The 19448-nt window shown below is 45.3% G+C and overlaps 1 protein-coding gene across 12 annotated transcripts in view; it reads right to left on the bottom strand.

Annotated features, from left to right (window-relative positions):
- Positions 1-19448, bottom strand: part of TENM2 (teneurin transmembrane protein 2) — a 1195335-nt gene that overhangs the window by 117462 nt on the left and 1058425 nt on the right. For 9 of the 12 annotated variants that reach the window (XM_075996266.1, XM_075996267.1, XM_075996270.1 and 6 more), the window contains 3 exons: positions 15877-16071; positions 9700-9900; positions 7776-7988 (listed from right to left, as the gene is read on the bottom strand). In XM_075996266.1, the coding sequence (XP_075852381.1) occupies positions 7776-7988; positions 9700-9900; positions 15877-16071 (609 nt within the window). The remainder of the gene's footprint in view (positions 1-7775; positions 7989-9699; positions 9901-15876; positions 16072-19448) is intronic. The other 3 variants (XM_075996268.1, XM_075996269.1, XM_075996271.1) reach the window with 2 other exon arrangements.

Below are 19448 nucleotides of genomic sequence, written 5' to 3'. Positions count from 1 at the left end.
GTTCCCGATAACCCAGGAGGTGAGCCAAGGAATTTCAAAGCGTCCCCAGATGTGACACGTGGGTCATGCTCCGAGGAGTTAAGCAATTGCAGCGTGGGAGGAATGAGGGAAATTGTGAAGTTTATCGGGCTGAAGGGAGACAGAGAATCAACAGAGTCAGAGTTGGGTCTCCTGGGTTATTCCTGGGTGCATGAGCCAAATGCAAATATCATCTTGGAACCCACAGTCATGAGGAATGCAAAGGGGTAAGATAAGGAAAGAGCAGGATACTGTGTCCTAAGACACCGCCTAGGTGACATCCTCGAAGCTGAGAAATGCCAGATTCCTTCTTCCATGTGCAATCGGGCTGTTTGGTAAAAAAATAAGCAGCTTTAATTCCAGGTGAGAGAGACAATTTATGTTTGTAAGAACCAGAAGCCAGCAGGTTGCAGAGCCAATTTTTGTTTGGAAAATGGATAGTGTGTAGGTGCTGTTTTTGACATGTGACTAACTGCTTGATCGATTAAAGGCAGATTTGTGGGGGAGGTGGAAGGTAGAAGAAATGTTGTAACGAGAATTTTATTTTGAAGATCCTCCCTTGCCCTTTAATTTATCTTACATTGGTACTAGACAACAATGGTGATGGTGATACTAGTTTACATTTATTTGGCTCTTACTTTATGGTAGGCAACGCGCCAAGTTCTTTATTTACGTGCCAGTGAGACAAGGTACTATTTAACACCCCCATTTGACAGACAAAGAAACTGAGGCAAATAAAGCGGCCAGGATTTGATCTCAGGTAGACTGACAGAAAAGGCTGTGTTCTTAAGCACTTTGTTACGATGCCTGCACTTCTCCAAATCCAAGTGAAGTAGACATAGATGGACAGACCATCTGTTTTCTTTGTATTAAAAAAATATAAATGTATAAAGGGTGACCTGATGACTCAGCTTACAAAAGGAAATTTTTCAGTGTACACAGAGATTCCCTATAGGTAAACTGGATATAAATTGGAGCTGAGGTTAGCAGATAAACGAACTAACAGAAAAGCACCAGTAATTCAACAACACTTCATCAGCTGTGCAACACTCTGCCTTATCCATCCCTTGAACATAAAGTCTTCAGTATGTATTACAGTGGCCTACATTGAAAACCTGCCTTATGAAAGAGAAAAAGGCTTGATTGCGTTAGAATGACCCATTCATATGATTCTGCATCAAAAGTAATGGAAACCTAGAAATGGACAGGTCCTTAGAGATCAGCTCATTCAAGTGTGTTCTAAATTCAGTCAATCACCCACTGCATTCGTGATATTTGCAATATCTGCACTATTTACTTAATATTTTTCTGTAAATGTACTCACGCCTAATATCACTACCTACTTTTGCCACATCTCTAAGCAATAATACCTGTAAAATCGTGAATTTGATGTGCTAGTTATATTTTTCCTAATACTGGACTTATTTTTAAAAGCCCTACATAACTATTCAATAAGGTATGTTTGTACAACAATGAAAAGCATTAATGAAAAGCATCAGGTTTGTGTATCATGCCCTGGAAGGCAATTCAGTGGTCCAAACCTTTCATTTGCCACCTGAAGAAACTGGGATCAGGCAGGCTTGGTGACTTGCTGTAAGGACACGCAGAAGGTTTGTGGCAGAGTCAAGCCTAGAGGACAGATGTCCTTCTACATTGCCAATCTTTTCATGATACCACAATGAATCAGCTACCGAGTGATGAGAAAGGTGTCCAATACAGATATCTAGAGGAGTTCAGCTCTCTAGGGCCCTCTTTATTTTCCCTGACCCTTTAAAGTAGAGTCTTTAGTATGTATCGAGGGATTTGAGACTCATACTCTTGGAAGGAATGTTGATTCTCTGTAAAAGCCCGAGCACAGAGCGTTCGCTATACACTAGGGCAATGCGTTCCATTTTCTTCAAGAGCTCTTATTCTTACATGCTTTCTTTCAAGTCTGGAATCTTCCTTATGCTAACTCTCACCTATGGGTTTATGTTCCAAGAGTTCCAAACTGTTTTTTGTTCTTTGCTCGTGGGAAATCAAGAACACCTTATGTAAAGCTGTTGACTTGTCGAGTCTGGCCCTGCCACTGTGGGCCACAAGCACTTAACACCAAACCAGCACAGAGGATGATCCAAATCGCTGTGTTCTCACAGAGCCAAACAACAAGAATTCTTCCCCCTTTTTCTTTTTTGCTGGGAGCTCATTACATGGGCAGATATTACTAAATCATATAGGAAGCAATGCAAAAAAAGCATTGTAAGATATTACTACATTTATTACTACTACTATTATTATTACTACTATTATTACAAAAAAAGCTTTAGTAAGATATTACTAAATCATATAGGAAGCAATGCAAAAAAAGCTCCCTCTTACACTTCAGAATGAATGGTTGAGTCACAAAGCTGGATGTAGTTTGTGTCTATATAGTTGTGTCTATGTAGTTTGTGTAGTTTGTGTCTACACTGTCTATTTTCCAACTTAGAAGGAAAGCTCTTCTCCAAGATCTAGGACAAGAAAGCAAACACTTTCAGTGATAAGAATCTCGCTACTTGTAACAGTTATTTCCTTTCCTTTTATTTTATTTTTTCGCAGTGATGTGAAAATGTATTCCTGTAATTTCTGCCTCCCAGCACTTGTTCCAGGTTTGGATACGAAACCTCAGGCAGACTGTCTGACCCAGACTCAAAGAGAATTTCTGAGCATGGGATGATCCTTGTTCTGCCCTAAAAAGGCTCACATTTTGGCCAAATTGGGGGGAAACAAATCAGCCCTGAAACACCTTTTGCACTCTGCTAAAAGTCTGCCCAGAAGCTTTAACAGTGAAAGCCCATCACTTCAGGTTTCATTTAAGAACAACAACAAAAAAAGATACTCTAAGGATAGTTCCAATAAGAGCACCTGGAAGAATAAGTCAATTGACCAATCAGGGAATTAGCTGCTTCCACCGACCTGGTGGTAGGGATGGCTCCACAGTGGCTAATTTCATCTCAACCTGATCTCATTGTAGCGTCATGAAAGCTCAAGTGTTCAAGGACAATAGCTACAAGAAAAAGTTTCTATGACTTAGAATGAAACTGGAATGAGATGCAGCTGTCCTCAGTTCGAAGCTGGTTAATTCTGACTGTCACTTTCTTCCCAACCTGCTCCCTATTGTTCCGAAGCTCGCTCGCTCTCTCTCTCTCGGACTGTGACCCTGTCTACTTCTGATGACAATCACTTAATCAGCACATCAGAGTGTCGCACGGCTGGTTTTACCTTGGGTAAAGATTCATTTTCCTTATTAACATCACAAGAACCTATTTCTTTCCCCAACCAATTAAAGAGGAAAAATAGAAGGGCCCCTTGCGATAGAGGGAAAAGAAAACTGTTCTGACTTGTGGCACCTGGGCAGGTCACTCAGCCCCACACGGTCCTAGGAATCGGGCCCTCGTGATTCTGAAATGCAATTGGAGGTCAGTTCCACATAGGTAAAATACACAAGTTGGAATAACTGTTGCAGACATTACTCACTATCCGGATATCAAACAGTTCACCCAGAGTCACAGAGCGCCCAGTGTTGGTAGATTTAGTTCGTGGGTTAGTTTGTATTATTCAGAGTGAATGTCTAGATAGCCTATATTCAGGAGATAATCATATCAGTCCGCAATGAACGTTTAGCTTCCTTCTATACATTCCTTCCCTGGCAATAAGAATGTTGGTTTCTCCTTGTATTTTGCTCAACTATTTTATTTTTTTGGGGGGGACAGAGTCTCACTATGTTGCCTGGGCTGGAGTGAATGGCGTGGCGTTGCCCAACTATTTTGCTCACAAAACATGGTGACATCTACCTTATCTCTTTATGACGTGAGATGCTTACCTAAGTTTACTATAGTTCACAGTGATTTTGACCTAATGAAAACTCTATAGTTCCTTCATGCCCTGGTGTTACAGCCCATGTCTGGTCTCCATTAGTCCCCAGTATTATTAAGGGGTTGTGGCAGTGGTGGCATATGACACAAACAACCCATTTTAAGATTATGTTTGAAGAATAAAACTCTTCTAACCACACAATGTGCCTTCTGATTTATTCATAAGAGTAAACGTAGCCTATCCAAATAATGCTAATATATTCCGAGGATACACATGAATTGTGGTTGATTTAGATTCAAAAAGTATATTTCTTATCTACACAATTCTGTAGATTTTAGCCATACCTTGTATTTAACTTGTTAGAGAGGGGTAATGTGAAAATCATTGCTTGGTACAACCCAGCCTGCCAATAACTGAGCTCTGACAGTTGACATCAAAATGTTATACCTTATATTTAAATCTTTAGCAATCTGTGCTAAATTTCCAAATAGAAATAATTTGGCTGCAAATTCCAGAAAGACATTTGACCAAACATGGATAGATCCAGGTGCTCTATAAAAGTAAACTGCAGCCTGTCCAAATAATGCTAATATATTCCAAGGATACACATGAATGGTGGCATTTGACCTAGCAAGGGCAGGTCCCAGTGCTCCTACTTGGCTGACTTTTAGAACTCTGTGCTTTTATCCTCATCCTTCCCCCCTCTGTCTTCCTGCTTCCTTCAGAACCATAAACCGAGTCCACAAGTGCTGATGTGAATTGTTCAGTTGACTATTTGCAACGGTCCCAAGAAAACTACCTTACTCACTTTGACCTTTTGAAAATAGGCCACAGACAACCCAAGTACTTAACACTAACCACCCCAATTCTGCCTTACTCCCAATTTCCCCATGCATTGTTTGCTGACTGGGTGCCATTTCACTTTTATTTATTTCCATTTCAAAATAGAGCATTTGAGGCTCCGCTTGGAAAGGACCAAAGAGTATCCCTTTCCTCTCTGTCTGTATCCCTGAGGAGAAGGACTAACTCTGGGCTTGTAAATTGTGGCATTTACTTTAAATAAAATGACAGTAGTGTCTGCTCAAACTAAAAGACTGAAACTCCAGGAAACAGCTCTGGGAGCCAGAGGTTGAAAAGCAAAAGAAGCAATTATGTGCATACAAATATCCCTCTACTTTCTGAATAGCAAATCTCACCAATCAAGGTATGTTTGGCGTTGGTTTTTTTTTGTTGTTGTTGTTGATAAAGAAAGCACAATAAACATAACTACGAGGGCATGGCACTTATCCTACTAATAAAAATACAGAGCCCTAATTTCTCCCAAGAAAAGGCTTTCCTAATAAAAATCCTTATAGCTAACATAGCGTGACCTCTAAAGTCACAGGGGATTGTAGTTCTGAATAACAGACCCCCCTTGCCCAGCGCCCTCTTCATTTGAGGAACTGCACCTGGCATGCCAATTTGCACCTTCTCTGCGTCTCTCCAGAACGCATGCATGTCAGCTCGCAGACATTTGAAACTCGAACAGAACACTTCAAGTAGCAGAAACACCTTTTTCCAATTCATCTCACACGAAGGGCTAGCTCGACCAAAATATCCCTGTTCTCTTATTGGCCATATCCTCAACCACTCTCTACTGAGACCAAAGTCGTCACCTTCCCATCTCATTTCAGAGGTCCCGGAAACATTTCAACTCATCTACTTACTGCCTTCTCGCCACTCCCACTCTGTGATATCTGGCGTGAGTCCCTGGTAACCTCCACGCCACACTGGGTGTCCTTTTCTTACCACGCTGTGAACCTGCCTCCCTTTCCTCCTCTCTCTCCACTAAGACTCGTGCTACTCTCCAATTCAGGGTTCAGCCAGTTGTTTTCTGTAAAGGGCCGATAACACAGGGCTTTGCAGCCGTGCAGGCTCTGTCATAATTATTCTATGCTGAGGCGAAGGGTGGAAGCTGCCAAGACGTCAACGGATGGGTGTGGCTGTCCTCGAGTAGCACTTTGTTTGGGGACACCGATACTGGAATTTCACACAGTTGTCACGTGTCAGGAAATATTTTTCTTTGCATTTTTCTCCTACCTTTAAAAAAACGTAAAAGCTATTCTTGGCTCGTAAGCCGTAGGAAAACAGGCAGCAGGCCAGATTTGGCCCCCTGGCCGTCGTTTGCAGACTCCTGCTCTAATCCGTCTGGACTGCCCTCCTGGGAGCTGTTTCCAGAGTAAAGATGGGTTGTAGGTAGGAGAGAGCCGGCAGGCATCGCTGTGGGAACGCTAACCCGGGCTCCCTTCCCCCCAGAAGTGGGAGGAGGGGAGCAAAGGGGAGTGAGGTTGGAGTGTATGAATTGAGAGAAAGTAGGATTATCTACATCAAGGTTGTTGATTGGCAAGAGCTTTTGAGGGGGGGAGGAACTGGGGGCACTGGAGATATCGGGGAGGGGGAGACGTCTCTATTGAAATCACCCCGGGCATGCAATAGTACATCAAGAGGAACGCCCCTGATGGGGGAAGCTATTGTGAGGACTGTCTTGGTATTGGGCTGTGCACAGCCCTCCCTCGAAAATCTCTGGAATTATGCCCCAGACTCTGCAGGGAACTGAAGATAAAAGCGGCTGCAGGGGAGCAGGACCTGGAGCGTCATCGAGAGATTGCAAAAACAATTCACTGCCAACAGACTGTCCCAGCAAGGTCCCAGTGCTATGGTTGCGGCCCTGATTGGTACGCTGCCCCTCGGATGCCCAATTAGATGGCGCTGGGGGAAATCTAACGCAGAGGCAGTCCACTTTGTCTCTGCTTAACCACCCAAATGAACAGCATGGGAAACTGAGTCTGATCTCACGAGTCAGCCCTGGGCAAGCTCCTGACCCCGTCTCTCACTCCAGGCGGCCCATCTGTGGCTGGGGTTTCTTTGGGCCAGGACAGCAGGAAGGATCCCAGACTTGATGGCTGCAATCAGAGGTACCTTCAAAGGGGCAAACAGCAGTTTGGATGGAAACTTCCCTGACGGTTTCCACGCAGGCCAGTGGATTAGCCAGGTTGGGATGTAATGGATCCTAGGTTTGACCCACTTAAGCAATGAAAGCCAAAGCTGGAAACAAAATGATGCTTATGTAGTCTACTCTGTAGTCCCCACTGTCTGAGAGATGGGGAAAGCCAAAGTGCGTTGGCTTCCAACACCTCTGTCAAAGGGATAAATAGGGAATATTCAATCTAGCACTGCCCTCCCCCGAGTCACAATAATGACAAAAACCAAAGAAAAACAGAAATGAAGGGGCGTTAGAACTATTTCTTCTTAACAATAAAATGATCTTTAAAAATATTCTTGCTTAAGAAGCTTACATAGAGAGATGGCCGTGTGAGAATGAAAGGGGACCAGAGAAGGAGACATTTAATGATGGTGGTGGGGACAGAGAGGGTCGGGAGTCCAGTGATGAAGCCTGGGCCAGCAAGGAGATGCTAGAACCTCTTATAGTGGTACCTGGCTACCCAGGACACCCGGGAGTCCTGCCTGCACCCAACCTGGTCTTCAGTGAGTTCACATTGTTGCCAGCAAGCAGGGACCCAGTGATGAAGCCAGCTGGGAGAGCACTTGAAACGAGAAGGGCTGCAGACCACTGTGATTTGGGGAGCTTGCAACCTCCAGGCACTGACAATTTCCCATGCGTGTGCATTTCTCCCTCCCCAAGACTGGTCGTTTGGACGGGTTTTCTTATCTGCTCCAGCCCCTTTCCTCCCAACCTGGAATCCTGGAAAGAAGGGAAAGCTCTTTCCAATTAGGGATCTCATTCTTCCCTTCCCCTGTCCCCTGGGAGATTTGGAGAGGCAGCAGGAATGTTGGAGAGCACTTGTGTCCCTGAAGGAACAGCCAGTTGCAATGCGCGAGCGTCACTATAGATCTACGATTTATGAAAATAAAGCAATATGTGCCTGTTTCGGTGCCTGCCGTTTGCCTACCAATGGTGCAGTGTTCACCATTCCAGCCCTCTCGGCATTCACATTTGCCATCTTTACAGGTCCCGTGCTCAATGCAGCGGGGGTGGCACACGCGCTGGTCACACGCTGCGCCTGTCCAGCCCTCTTCACAGCGGCAGGCTCCCCCGATGCAGACGCCGTGAGTGCCACAGTCTACTGAGCACACTTCTGGAAGAAAAACAATGATTACAGCTCAACACCACAGCTGGCGAAACCCTCCACGGAGGCCAGACCGCACGCGTGGCCCCGGGGCCCAGCAGCTCTGCCACCTTTGGAGGGACGTCTGTCCACGGGCTGGGTGTTCATTCATCGTGACGTCTTTTTTCTAGAGCAGTGGTTCTCAAAGCCTGGCCCCTGTGCCGGCAGCGTCAGTACCACCTGGGAACTTACTAGAAACGTAAAGTCTTATGCCCTGGTTGGAGCAAGTGAATTAGACACATTGGGAGCGGGGCTCAGAAAGTGTTGTTAGAACGAGTCCCCCAGGCGGCTTTGAGACTCACTGGGGTGTGAGAACCACTCTTCTAGAGATGGGGACCGTTGCAAGAGGAGGGCAGGCACTGTTCCAGTTTGGCAAAGCTAACCGGGAGGTGCCCACCTGCAAAGACATATCTGGTGGCCCCTGACTCCCTGGCAGGCTGAGATTCCTCCCTCCCTGGACAGCCTGAACCCACCGAGCCCGAGAGGCCAGTTGGGGGCCGTGCTGCTCCATTCCCGCGATGACTGCAGACCCACCCGCGACCCAGACTGGCACCTTGGCGCTGTAATAATGACCGCTGTGATCGTGCTGCATTTACACAGCCTCTTTCTCAAAGGAGCTCAAAGTCTTTTGTGCTTGGGGAGGAGACAGACAGACAGATATGCACGCTCCGGCGTTCCAGATCTCTCACGCGAGGACAAGCACGTGCCAGACATTCATCCTCACGACAGTCTACTGAGCGAGGCATGGCTCGTCATGCCAGGGGAGGGGAAGCCAGATAGGGGAGGGGGTCAGTGACTCGCTCAAGGTCACATGGCATGTCCCTAGCACAACTGGGCCTTGGATCCAGGACCGCTGCCTCCTCCCACCCTCCGCGGAGCTTTGCCAGGACCACCGGCATCGGAGTTGAAGCCAGAGTCGAGTGGGATGAGAAGACATCCCAAAATAGCCCGTTTTAACTGACTCTTTTTTTTTTTTTCCTTTTGGAATGAAATATTCATTTCTTTCCCATTGTAGGCAAAGCTTCACATACATTCCCTTCCCAATTGCCATGGCAATCTGACAGCTGTCTCACTACCCGGAGGAAGGGGGCGGAATGATGATGGCTTGCTTGGAGAGGCACTTGTCAGAAAGGTTGGGGCTGGCTTGAACTGTTGAACCGTTCCAGTTTTAAGGTCACTCGGGAGGTAAGACACATACTCTTAATTTTAGGAAAATAAAGTGTACAGCACAACTTCATTATTTCCCTGTCACTGGAGTATCGCCGAGCTTTAGAACAGGATCACGCAGCACCCCGAGGGAGCCCCTTTTCTGTTTTATAGGACGTTCCATTCCGTGTGTCTGGGACTGGATTGTTCTGTTTTGTTTTCTGGTACCTTTGGGGAGCGTACAGGAGAAAACCTATAATGCAAATGGAACCATCCCTCCTGGGCCCCTCATCCGTTTGCGGTGATGGACTCAATAAGGCCTGAAAACCAACATAGTGTTTTGTTTTGTTTTTTTCTTTTTTCCCTCAAAGATCACAGACTCCACGATTGAGGAGAAGAGAAAGGCACTAAGTGATTGACCGAAGTCCCCTTATCCCAGGCTAAGTGTTAAGTGTAGACTCCCATCCACCTGAGAATGTGCTGGAACACAGGTGCGCGAGTGCTGGGAAAGGAAGGAGAAGACCTCTTGGCTTACCAACAGAGCAGTCGGGACCCATCCAGTTGGGATCGCAGCTGCAGAGGCCCGTGTCGGGGAGGTAAGTGCCGTGCCCACTGCACTGGTCTGGGCACTGCACCCTCGCCAGCTCACAGTTGAGACCGCCCCAGCCAGGGCTGCAAAGGCATTCTCCGTTCACACAGACCCCGTGGCTGGAGCAGGTGGGATCCAAGCAGTCAACTGAAAGAAACAAAGAGTGAAAGTATTGATCACCCACCGGGGCTAGGGCGTGAGACCCAGGCTTACTGCCGAGTGGCCGGGCTGCTCACCCGGTTCCTGTCCTCTTGCACGCAAATGGAGCAGCCCAGGTAATACTTACGAGGTCTCTGGAAGAACACTCACAAAACCTAAAAGGCTTTTTATTTGTGAAGATACCAAATCTCACACTTGAAGAAGATGCAAGAAAAAGAAAAGGGGGATTTCTCAAGCAGAATTGGGGGAAACCAGATACAGAGGTGTGTCATTCTGCCTTTAGAATCTTGAGCTTATAAACATCAGCATCTCAACTGCATTGCTTCTGCAATCAGATCGTGCGTACTGTCATGTCTCTACATGTACCGGCAAACCCAATTACCCCTCACTAGAAGGGAGAGAAGTAAAGAGGCTCGTTCTACCTTTACTAATACTTGACTTCAAAAGGTAACAAAAGATTAAAAAGAAAACCAATGAAACTTATAAATGAGTCACTTTCCTAATTAAGTTTCACTTAGGTTAAGTCTAAAATTAGTTTTCATTCTCTGAGCACACACCTACTGAAGGAGCTAGTAAATGCAGGATAGAACAGGTGAAGTCGGGTGTGGAATTGGTCCAAAAAGGATAACCTTCCTATAGGTAATTATCTAATATGAGTAGACTGGATGGATATCTTTGGCCATGGCACTGACCTTCCACCAGATAGTCAATCAGATGGGTTAATGGTTAGATTCCAGTCATTGTGGTTCTTGCTTGTTTCACAATCTGATTGTTTAGACATTAATAATCAGAGTGCTTGTATATCCAGCAGGTAACCTGAAGATTATTACTCAGGAATCAATTCAAAGTGAGGAGAGAAGTGAGTTGCAAAAGCCCATTCTTGAGGACAGGACTTTTTGCATGAGAACGTGATCTCAAGCCTTGGACCCCCATTCAACCTAAGGGCTGGATCAACAGGGTGAGCTTCCCTAGGTGTTCGCAGGAAATGATGTGATGGCATTTGGAGAAGAGGACTCTGGGCAATATGGGGTTTGAACAAAGAACGGTGCCCTTGCAGAGGGCTCAGATGTTGCTTTGTGGATCAGAGGGATGTGACGTCTTGTCACCTTATTTGATTAAGACACACATTTCCCTCATTTTAACAGCTTTGGAATCAGGCCTGTTGGCATTGCCTCCTCTATCACATGGAGGCGCGGCTAGCTTGAGACCACTTTAAATTCCTGTCTTGAGATGTTTTGGACCACGGTGATCATGTAATTCAATCCCTTGTGCCATTTTATAGGTCAAATTCTCAGAGAAAATTTTGTTTTCACCCCTTGCCTAATGCCAAGATTGAAATATGCAAGACTTTTGGTCTCTAAATAATTCACAATTACACTGAGATGGAAACCCCTTGGAGTCCCCGCTTTTTCTAGGGTCTCCTATTACATTATTCATGTTGGGTGTTTTTTTTTCTTTATGGTAGAGCAGAAAATAACAATGTATTTTAATACTGATAATACACTGGCTCTAAATATGACATTATTTATATTATCCATGTCACAAACTAGCTAGTCCTAGGGGGCATCAGACGTAAAAAATATGCACTTATTAGAAATCACAATATTCCATGAAGCTTCCAAAGAGCAGCTCTCCCTTGAGTCAAAAATAATAATTTTTAGTGTTAAGAGATGTTTCTCAGGATCTCATTTGGATATTCTCAGGAAGATATTATTTATGGAAGTCAGTTCCAAACTGAGCCATGGCAGAAAAGTGATTTTTTTGCATGTAATCAGGAGTACACTCTCAGAAAGGTGAATTTTAGCGACTTTATTATTAGCCGGAGATGTTTATGATGATGTTACATGATTTGGTTACGTCAAAGTTGAATTCATTGTCTTGGGGAATATGATTCCTGATGATATAAACCAGGCGTCCTCAAACTACGGCCCGAGGGCCACATGTGGCATGCCGAGGACATTTATCTGGCCCACTGGGTGTTTTTGCCGACGCTGCCTGTCCTGCTTAGCGGCCGACTGGTCCCAGGCCCACAGTGCGCATGTGTAGAGTGTGCACCGCGCTCTCCAACGGTCTGAGGGACAGTGAACTGGCCCCCTGTTTAAAAAGTTTGAGGACCCCCGATATAAACCCTCCTGCTATCTTCTTCACATTTGCTCCACTTCGGAGGGTAGGGCACATGTGGATGTACATTTGAGCGGAAAGTTTCAAGTGCATAGAAGACATTTGCAAAGGGGCTGTGCAGGCCCTTCGTGTCTCGTGCCCGACACGGGGAAGGGAATACAGTAGGTGCTGAAGGGAATACAGTAGGTGCTGAAGGGAATACAGTAGGTGCTGAAGACACAAAGGCAGAGAGAGTGAAGGACCCCCATTTGTGGGTCAAACCCCCAGTGGGAAGGGCTGATGGGAAAAAGAAGTGGCGCTAACACTTCTTACTTCTGGGGGAAAAAAATCCATATTTTGGGACCTGCACATTATGAAGTAACATTCAGAATCAATCATGATCATATTTTTCTAATAAAAGAAATCCTGAAATTCTAGTTTTTTTTACTCTGTCCCCATTTTTAAAATAGCAAAATCAAAATATCTGTTATTGCTTTAAAAATTGCTCTCAACCTATAATTAGCCATTTAAAATGTTTGGTGAGGTGCCAACAGCTAGGAGCTTTCAAAAAATATATCATAATCTTTTTCTTAGAAGGATGAAATAATAAAGAGTAATATACTAAAAAAATGAAAATGGCATTTTTCTTCCAGATAAATTAGCTCTCTCTTCTCTACCCTGAATTATGCTATGAAGGAAGGAGAAAAATCCGTGGAGATTTATTAGCCCAGTACTAGAATGCCATCAAAAGAACCATTTATTGTATCTAAAAATATAAGCTAACCCTTTCTCTGGTCAGTGATACCAGTAAATATGCTCTCCGTGCTATATAATTACAGCAGCTGATGGAATAACTAAATTCAAACTTGAAGAGGAGCAATTTCACTATGAATTTTAAATTTGGTTCCAGTTTCATAAGATGGTCTTGTGGCCACGTCCTTAGAGTGAGTCATTAGCAGGCAGGAGAGACTATGGCATTTTACGAAGCCTTATAAATAGAAGCAGTGTTATACTTAAAAGGGGGACAGTGGCCTTTACCAGCTAAGTACCATGTGCCGTGGAACACCAGCCCCCTGGCAGCTGAAATCATTAGAACTCATTTAGTCTTGGGCCCTCTGTAGGTTTGACAAAAAAGGGTTGTGAATGCAATTTCCATCCCTAAGGATAAAAAAGGAGGTCAAGGAGTTTTACAAACAATATGTACTATAAACCCCTGAAGAGCCATGAATTACATTTATGAAGTTAAATGTCATTGAAAAATGACTCAACCATGAAACTGACATGAAAACATGGCTGACTTAAACTGATACGTCAATGCCTCTCATCACCTTCCCACTCCCCCAGACACCACTGGGGGAAACCTTATGGATGTATCCTTTCCTTTTCTTGGGCAAATTTGTTAACAGCACAGCGATGTTTATGCAGCAAAAGACGAAGCATGGCAACTATTGATTTCGTTGCCATGGCCATTTCAGGTAAATTGTTTGAAGGTTATGATTATGATGAATATCAGAAAGAAAAAAAGCTAAATGGAAGAAAAAGTGCTGATCTGGACTTTCTGATCCCATTTCCTATTTTGAAAACAGCATATGAATCACCTCGGTTCATTCTTTTTGGGTAGCAGAAATCAATAGGTGAGATTTCATCCTTTCCTAATGACCCACGTGGCTTGCTTATGTTGGTGGATGGCTAATTCACTCTGGACATTTAAATAAGACTGGGTGGGACAGTGAGAAAGTTGAGAAATCACTTGAAATTCTACTCGCCCAGCTGGGTACAATCTTTATGGGAGAGAAAGAAATTCTGAGACTGGCAATGTCATTGGCCTGGTACCCTCCTCTCTCCGAATGATGTATGCAAAAGGTCGTTTTAACCTTTCTTGTCATGTTATTGGTCTCTCCCATGTTTTCGGTGAATGCAGCTTTGCCTCCTGCAATCCATTTATCTTTAAGAACTTTAACCTTTCAAGCAGGGTTATTAAATCAGTATTTCCTCCATCCAAACTCCCAATTTGGTTTTATGATGCAGACATAGGGAGGCTACCTTTTATAATAGAAGAAAAAAAATATAGAGAATTGAGTAACTGAAGATCTGGGGGTCAGACTTCTGGGCCCCATTAGGGACATTACCGCTGATATATTGAAAAATCTTAGAAGAATAAGGTCATAAAAGCTGACCCTTTGTAGCCATAGTTCTAAAAGCTATAGGATGGGAGATTTCACAAGGGAAATCCCCATGGGTGTCTCTAAGGTAAGGCCCTGTCATTACTCCGTGGTGAGGGCTGTAATAATAGGTGATTTTGATTAGAACTCTGGGGATCCACATTTAATGGGCTGGAGAATGGATCCACTAGCGTCTGAGAACCCCACAGATTCCGAGGTCCCTCATTAGCAGCCTGGCCACGAGGACCTGGGAGAGAACACAGGTCGCCCGTGGCATCCAACAGGACCTCTTCTACAGGGACATCCTGCGTGGTCATCTCAAGCTGTGTCACACAGAGCGGGCAGGGACTTCACTTTTTCCCTTAATGTGTTGAGCAAGTTGACACTTCTATTTCCACTGGGCACGTGGGAGGGAATGAAGCTGTTTGGGTTGCATGGGGACATTTGGCTGGGAGAGACACCTAGAGAAGAACAGCACTGATGGAGGACAATGATGGCACCAAATCAAAGGTTGGGGAGTGGGCACAGGGCGGGGAGGGCCTACGTACGCTCTTGCCTCCCTACCAACTGTGGTTGATGCCTTATTTGGTGAGAAGCAATCGGAGGGCGGTCAAAGACCACACTCTGCAAAGGCAAGGCTGACGGGTGGCTCGCCTGAGCTCTCAGCGCCTCAGAGGTGCAGAAAGTCGGTCCCATACGTTGTCACCAAATGACAACTCTGAACTAACTAACCGTGGGAACTAGGACTAGTTAGATAGAGCCACTTTTGGAATAGCTCCAGGGAGGTGCTCTTCGTCCCTGTTCCTGCATTCCCTGCTGCAGGTTCCCCTCTCCTGACCTCCAAGCCTGACCTCTGGCCGTATTTTGTCAGATTGGATTTAACTTTGACATCCTGATTTTTACCCACGTGTCCTGGAGGCCCCTGAATGTCTGTATCGTGAGCTCTTCAGAATTTATCCAATCCCAGCCCTCTCCTGCACACCCAGTCTCCTATAATTTTGTGTGATTATAGGGAACCGGGGTAGTTTGCCCTGTAGGGATGGCATTTCTAAATGACGTAGATACCTACAGTCTTCCAAGACTGGTTGCTCCCTCTTGATACTAATTTTTGCGGAACTGTGTACACAGACGTATGTGGGTCTTAGATTACCAGGAAGGGCTAACAACAGCAACTACAACAACAAGCTAGCTCTGAGGAAGACGGGGGCTTAGGGATCCATGTTCGTATTCTCTGCATAGCTTCAGTCATTCCCAATTCTGAGGATTTTAAATAAAGCAGAAGAAAAGAGGGAGGAAGATCGGGAAGGGGAAGGAAGAAAAAGAGGAAAAGAAGGAAAGGATTAGAGGAGGAGTAGAAGAAAGAGAAGACAGAGAGACAGACAAAGGCAGAGAGAGAGAAATTTAAAGACGAAAAGCAAGGGAGAAAGAGAAAAGGACCTAATTTCTATAAAGGGGGGTAAAAAACTCATTCTGTCTAGAGTCATTTTCATAGGCCTTTCCTGTTCTGCGACTAAAGAATTTCATCAAAGCCGAGGGTTTTGGGGTTTTCTGCGCGAAATGTAGACGCTTCCTTTGCAAAACGGTTGGAACTTCCTTTGCAAAACACGGAGCGGAGCGTGGGACTGGGCTCATCAGCAAAGGCCAGGCCCTGCAAACTCCTCGCCCCACGCCGCCCAGCCTGGGCCCTGCGGGCTTGGCTTACCTTCCTCGCAGTGCTCGCCTTTGTAGCCGGCGGAGCAAACGCAGTTGCCGTCGATGCAGGAGCCGTGGCCCCCGCAGGAAGGATCGATGCACTGGTTCATGGGCACGTCGCACTCCGCGCCTTTCCAGCCGCTGTAGCACTGGCACGTCCCCTTAGAGTATTGTCCGTTCCCGCTGCACAGGACGGGGCAGGCAGCTGCACAAAGCAAAGACAGAGCACCCGGTCACGAGGGGCCGACACCTGGGGCGCTGCGGCGAGGTCTAAGCAGGTGGAGCTACCTGGCCTCGCCGCTCTGCTCACAAAGTCCCAGGCTGGGGACTCTGGCCACGGAGGTGCAGAGCCATCTTCAGACACACAACAAAAATGCTATTCATAACCGCGGCCACCACCAGCTAAATGCCCGTTACGTGACAGGGACTGCATAACTTATGACTTAATCTTCAGAATCACCTTATGAGCGGATGGGGGCTGCAGTCACGACCCCCAGGCTGGGAAGTGGCTTTTTGGCTGCAGCCACACAGCTCACAAGCAGGGGCGCCCGGCTGGAGACCAGGGTGGCCCAGCTCCGTGGACTTCCCTGTTGTTCTTGGTGGTGGTGGTATTGGGGATTAGGATCCATTTTGCTGATTACTTTTCCCTTAAATGGATCGACTCCTATTCCTGATGAGTTTATGTCTATTAAAAACAAAGGTGAATGGGACACCATTGAGCCCCTTCACCTCTGTCTTCCTCCATTTCCTTATCTACACCAGGAAGAAACACAGTAGTCATCTATTAGCCACAGTTTTGCTTTCCGAGGTTTCAGTTACCCGCGGTCAGCTGCTCTGAATGTAGGTAGACAACTCAGTAAGGTATTTTGAGAAAGAGGGTGACCACATTTACACGACTTTTATCACCGTTGTTACAATTATTCTATTTGTTTATTAGTTATGGTTGTTCATCTCTCACTGTGCCTAATTTATAAATTAAACTTTATTGTGGGCACGTAAGCATAGGAAAACACATAGCATCTACAGGGGTCAGTATTATCTGAGGTTTTAGGCACTCAATGGGGATCTTGGAACGTGTCTCCTGCAGATAAACAGGGGCCACAGTAACTGTGCCCACTTCAAGGTGTAGCATGTGCAATAAAGCATAAAGATTAAATATTCCTGGCCTATTAAGAAAGTGGGGGCAGGCTGACGACATGAAATGTCTAGCAGTTCACATCGCACCTGGGGTCTTCTTGTATCTGTTGGTGGGAAGAAGGTAAGAAACTCAGTGGGGATTGTCTAGACATTACCCACACTTTTCATCAGTTTGGTCTCAAGTGTGCCCATTTCCCCTTTTTAAAGTTCGTCAAGAATGGGATTTCAGTGGTCTCCTTCAGGGCTGGGATTTCTCACTTCTGCAATAGTTTGTAAAGAACCTAACTTTCCAACCTGCCTTCTAATTTGGGCCTAAAATGGGAGTACTGTCCCAGATCTGAAACTGGCATTTAGAGACCTTCAGAAATGAACAACACAGATGTTTCAATGACTCCTGGTGTTGCCCGTGATTTGAAACGCCTGGGTTCCAAGAATTCTACATGTGTGTGTGCACATGCACGACCCAGGCAACCTCCCTGTGTCAAGCGGCGATTGCATTTCTAATCACATCACTTCCCAGTCAACTGCCCCACCCTGCCTTATTAATCCTTTCTTGTTGTCATGTTTCTATTTGGCTTTTATAGTAATGAGCTTTTCTCTGTGAGTGTGAAATTTCCCAACGATAAAGTAAGCGAGTAGAGGACAGCAACTTGTGTTTATCATTGTGGATTTCCTTCCAGGGCTGCGTTCACCAGTGTTGGCTTGATTAGGTAAATATTTCTCCTGTGTTCCTGGTATGAAAGAGTCCCAAATGGTGAGATTATGGACAAGCACTAAATGGCCCCTTAGGAAAGATACGTAAAGAACAGCTTCTGGAGTGGATCTCGAGTTGCACACGAAATGCTTTTTCCCAGGGAAGTGCATGTTTTATTTTAATTGTAAACTGACTTGAAATAGAAATGTCTCAATAGTTGATGTGTGATTGTGGGGATATTGTCCCTCAAAATGATTTTTAATAGGACAGTTGTGAAAACTATCGGGGACACTATTTTCAGTAGAGCTCTTATCCTTATGAGTCTACCAGAGGAGGAGAATGAGTTCAGAAGGGGGAACGTCAAAGCCACATAAGTAATTCAGGTGAACTCTCTCTAAACATAGGGAAGATGCTTTCCATGGATACTTCCATAGAAAGATCTGTACAGAGTCGCTACACATGCTGATTGTCTAAGAGACGGTGGGAGAAAGAGCTCTGAACCCAGGTGCTCAAGATTCAAATGAGGAAATGTGCAAATATGAGCTAGCATAAGACATTGTGGGCTTTCTCAAAGTTTTGAGAGGGATTGAAGACACAGTGAGTTTGTTCCATATGAGCTCCTCATGAGACTCATGCTAAACTTCAGGTCGGGGATGGCAAATGCATTCACGTGAACTATAGTCCTGTTCTTCCTTCTCACACCTCTGCAGACATCATTAATTGATCATGGCATCTTGGCCCCCCGAGTCTAGACAGAGCCTCAAAACCATCAATGCAGCGCCCAGGCTGAGACTGGCAAGCAGGAGAGCTGGCATTTAAGAGAAAACCTACTTGTCATTTCCGATCTAGGTAACATTGGAATGTATCTCCTGGTGAGAAGACAATATCATTTCTCATCTCCTCTCTCCACCCCTATACACTGAAATAAAAAAACAGTGAGAAGTGTGTGGCTACACCCTGTATAAATGAGCTTCTAAAGGCTGTTTCTGACCTCAGGGTTATAAATTGGATGAGTTGTCATGCATGGCAGGGAAAGTTGCATCAAGTCACCAACACTGGTCTCCTATTGCCCCCTCTTTCCTCCCAGAACATAGAAAGGTAGAAAGAAGAGGGTAGAAAGTAAGGAGCAAGTAACTATTGCCTTTATTAATTGATAAAATATAGTCAGGATTATTTTCTTTATTCACTGTGGCACTGTTTCTCTTCTGCAGGAACTCCAAGTGGGAAAAAAAATAGGATTGTCTGGAAGGTAAGAATGGGTTTTATTTAAAACCAGGTGCCTGGGAAATCAAATTTAAAATGTGACCTACTTAAATTGCTCAGGGAAAAAAAAAAGTTGTCAGGTTGGAGAGTTCTGCCCATTCTAAACACAGCCTTCCTTCAATATGTTTGCATGCTCGCCGGGAGTGTGGTCAAAACTGCAAAACACTGTGATGTTTGCTGGAAAGCAGGGAGCTCCATGGGCTTGGCTTATGCCACCCAAAAAAGTGGAAGGCGGGCTAATGGGAGTAGTGAAGCTCAAGTAATCAGTTTGCCATCCCAGCAGAGTGCAAACAAATGCCCAGTGAGCGCCCTCCAGTGGTGGTTGGGCTGTCCTGCATGGAGAGCACCTTCCTTCTGGGGTAACTGATTCATTGTCAGACATAACTCAATCCAGAGCGTCGCAATACCTAAGGCTCAGCCTGGTCCTTATTTGAGAGGCTACAGGTGAAGTGGGGAGACTTCCGTATTCATAACTCTTCTTCTATTTT

The sequence above is a fragment of the Microcebus murinus genome, chromosome 21 (assembly GCF_040939455.1).
Source record: "Microcebus murinus isolate Inina chromosome 21, M.murinus_Inina_mat1.0, whole genome shotgun sequence".
In the NCBI taxonomy this organism is placed as follows: domain Eukaryota; kingdom Metazoa; phylum Chordata; class Mammalia; order Primates; family Cheirogaleidae; genus Microcebus; species Microcebus murinus.
Note: the sequence above shows the minus strand (reverse complement) of the source record. Positions and strands in the feature narration are given on the sequence as shown.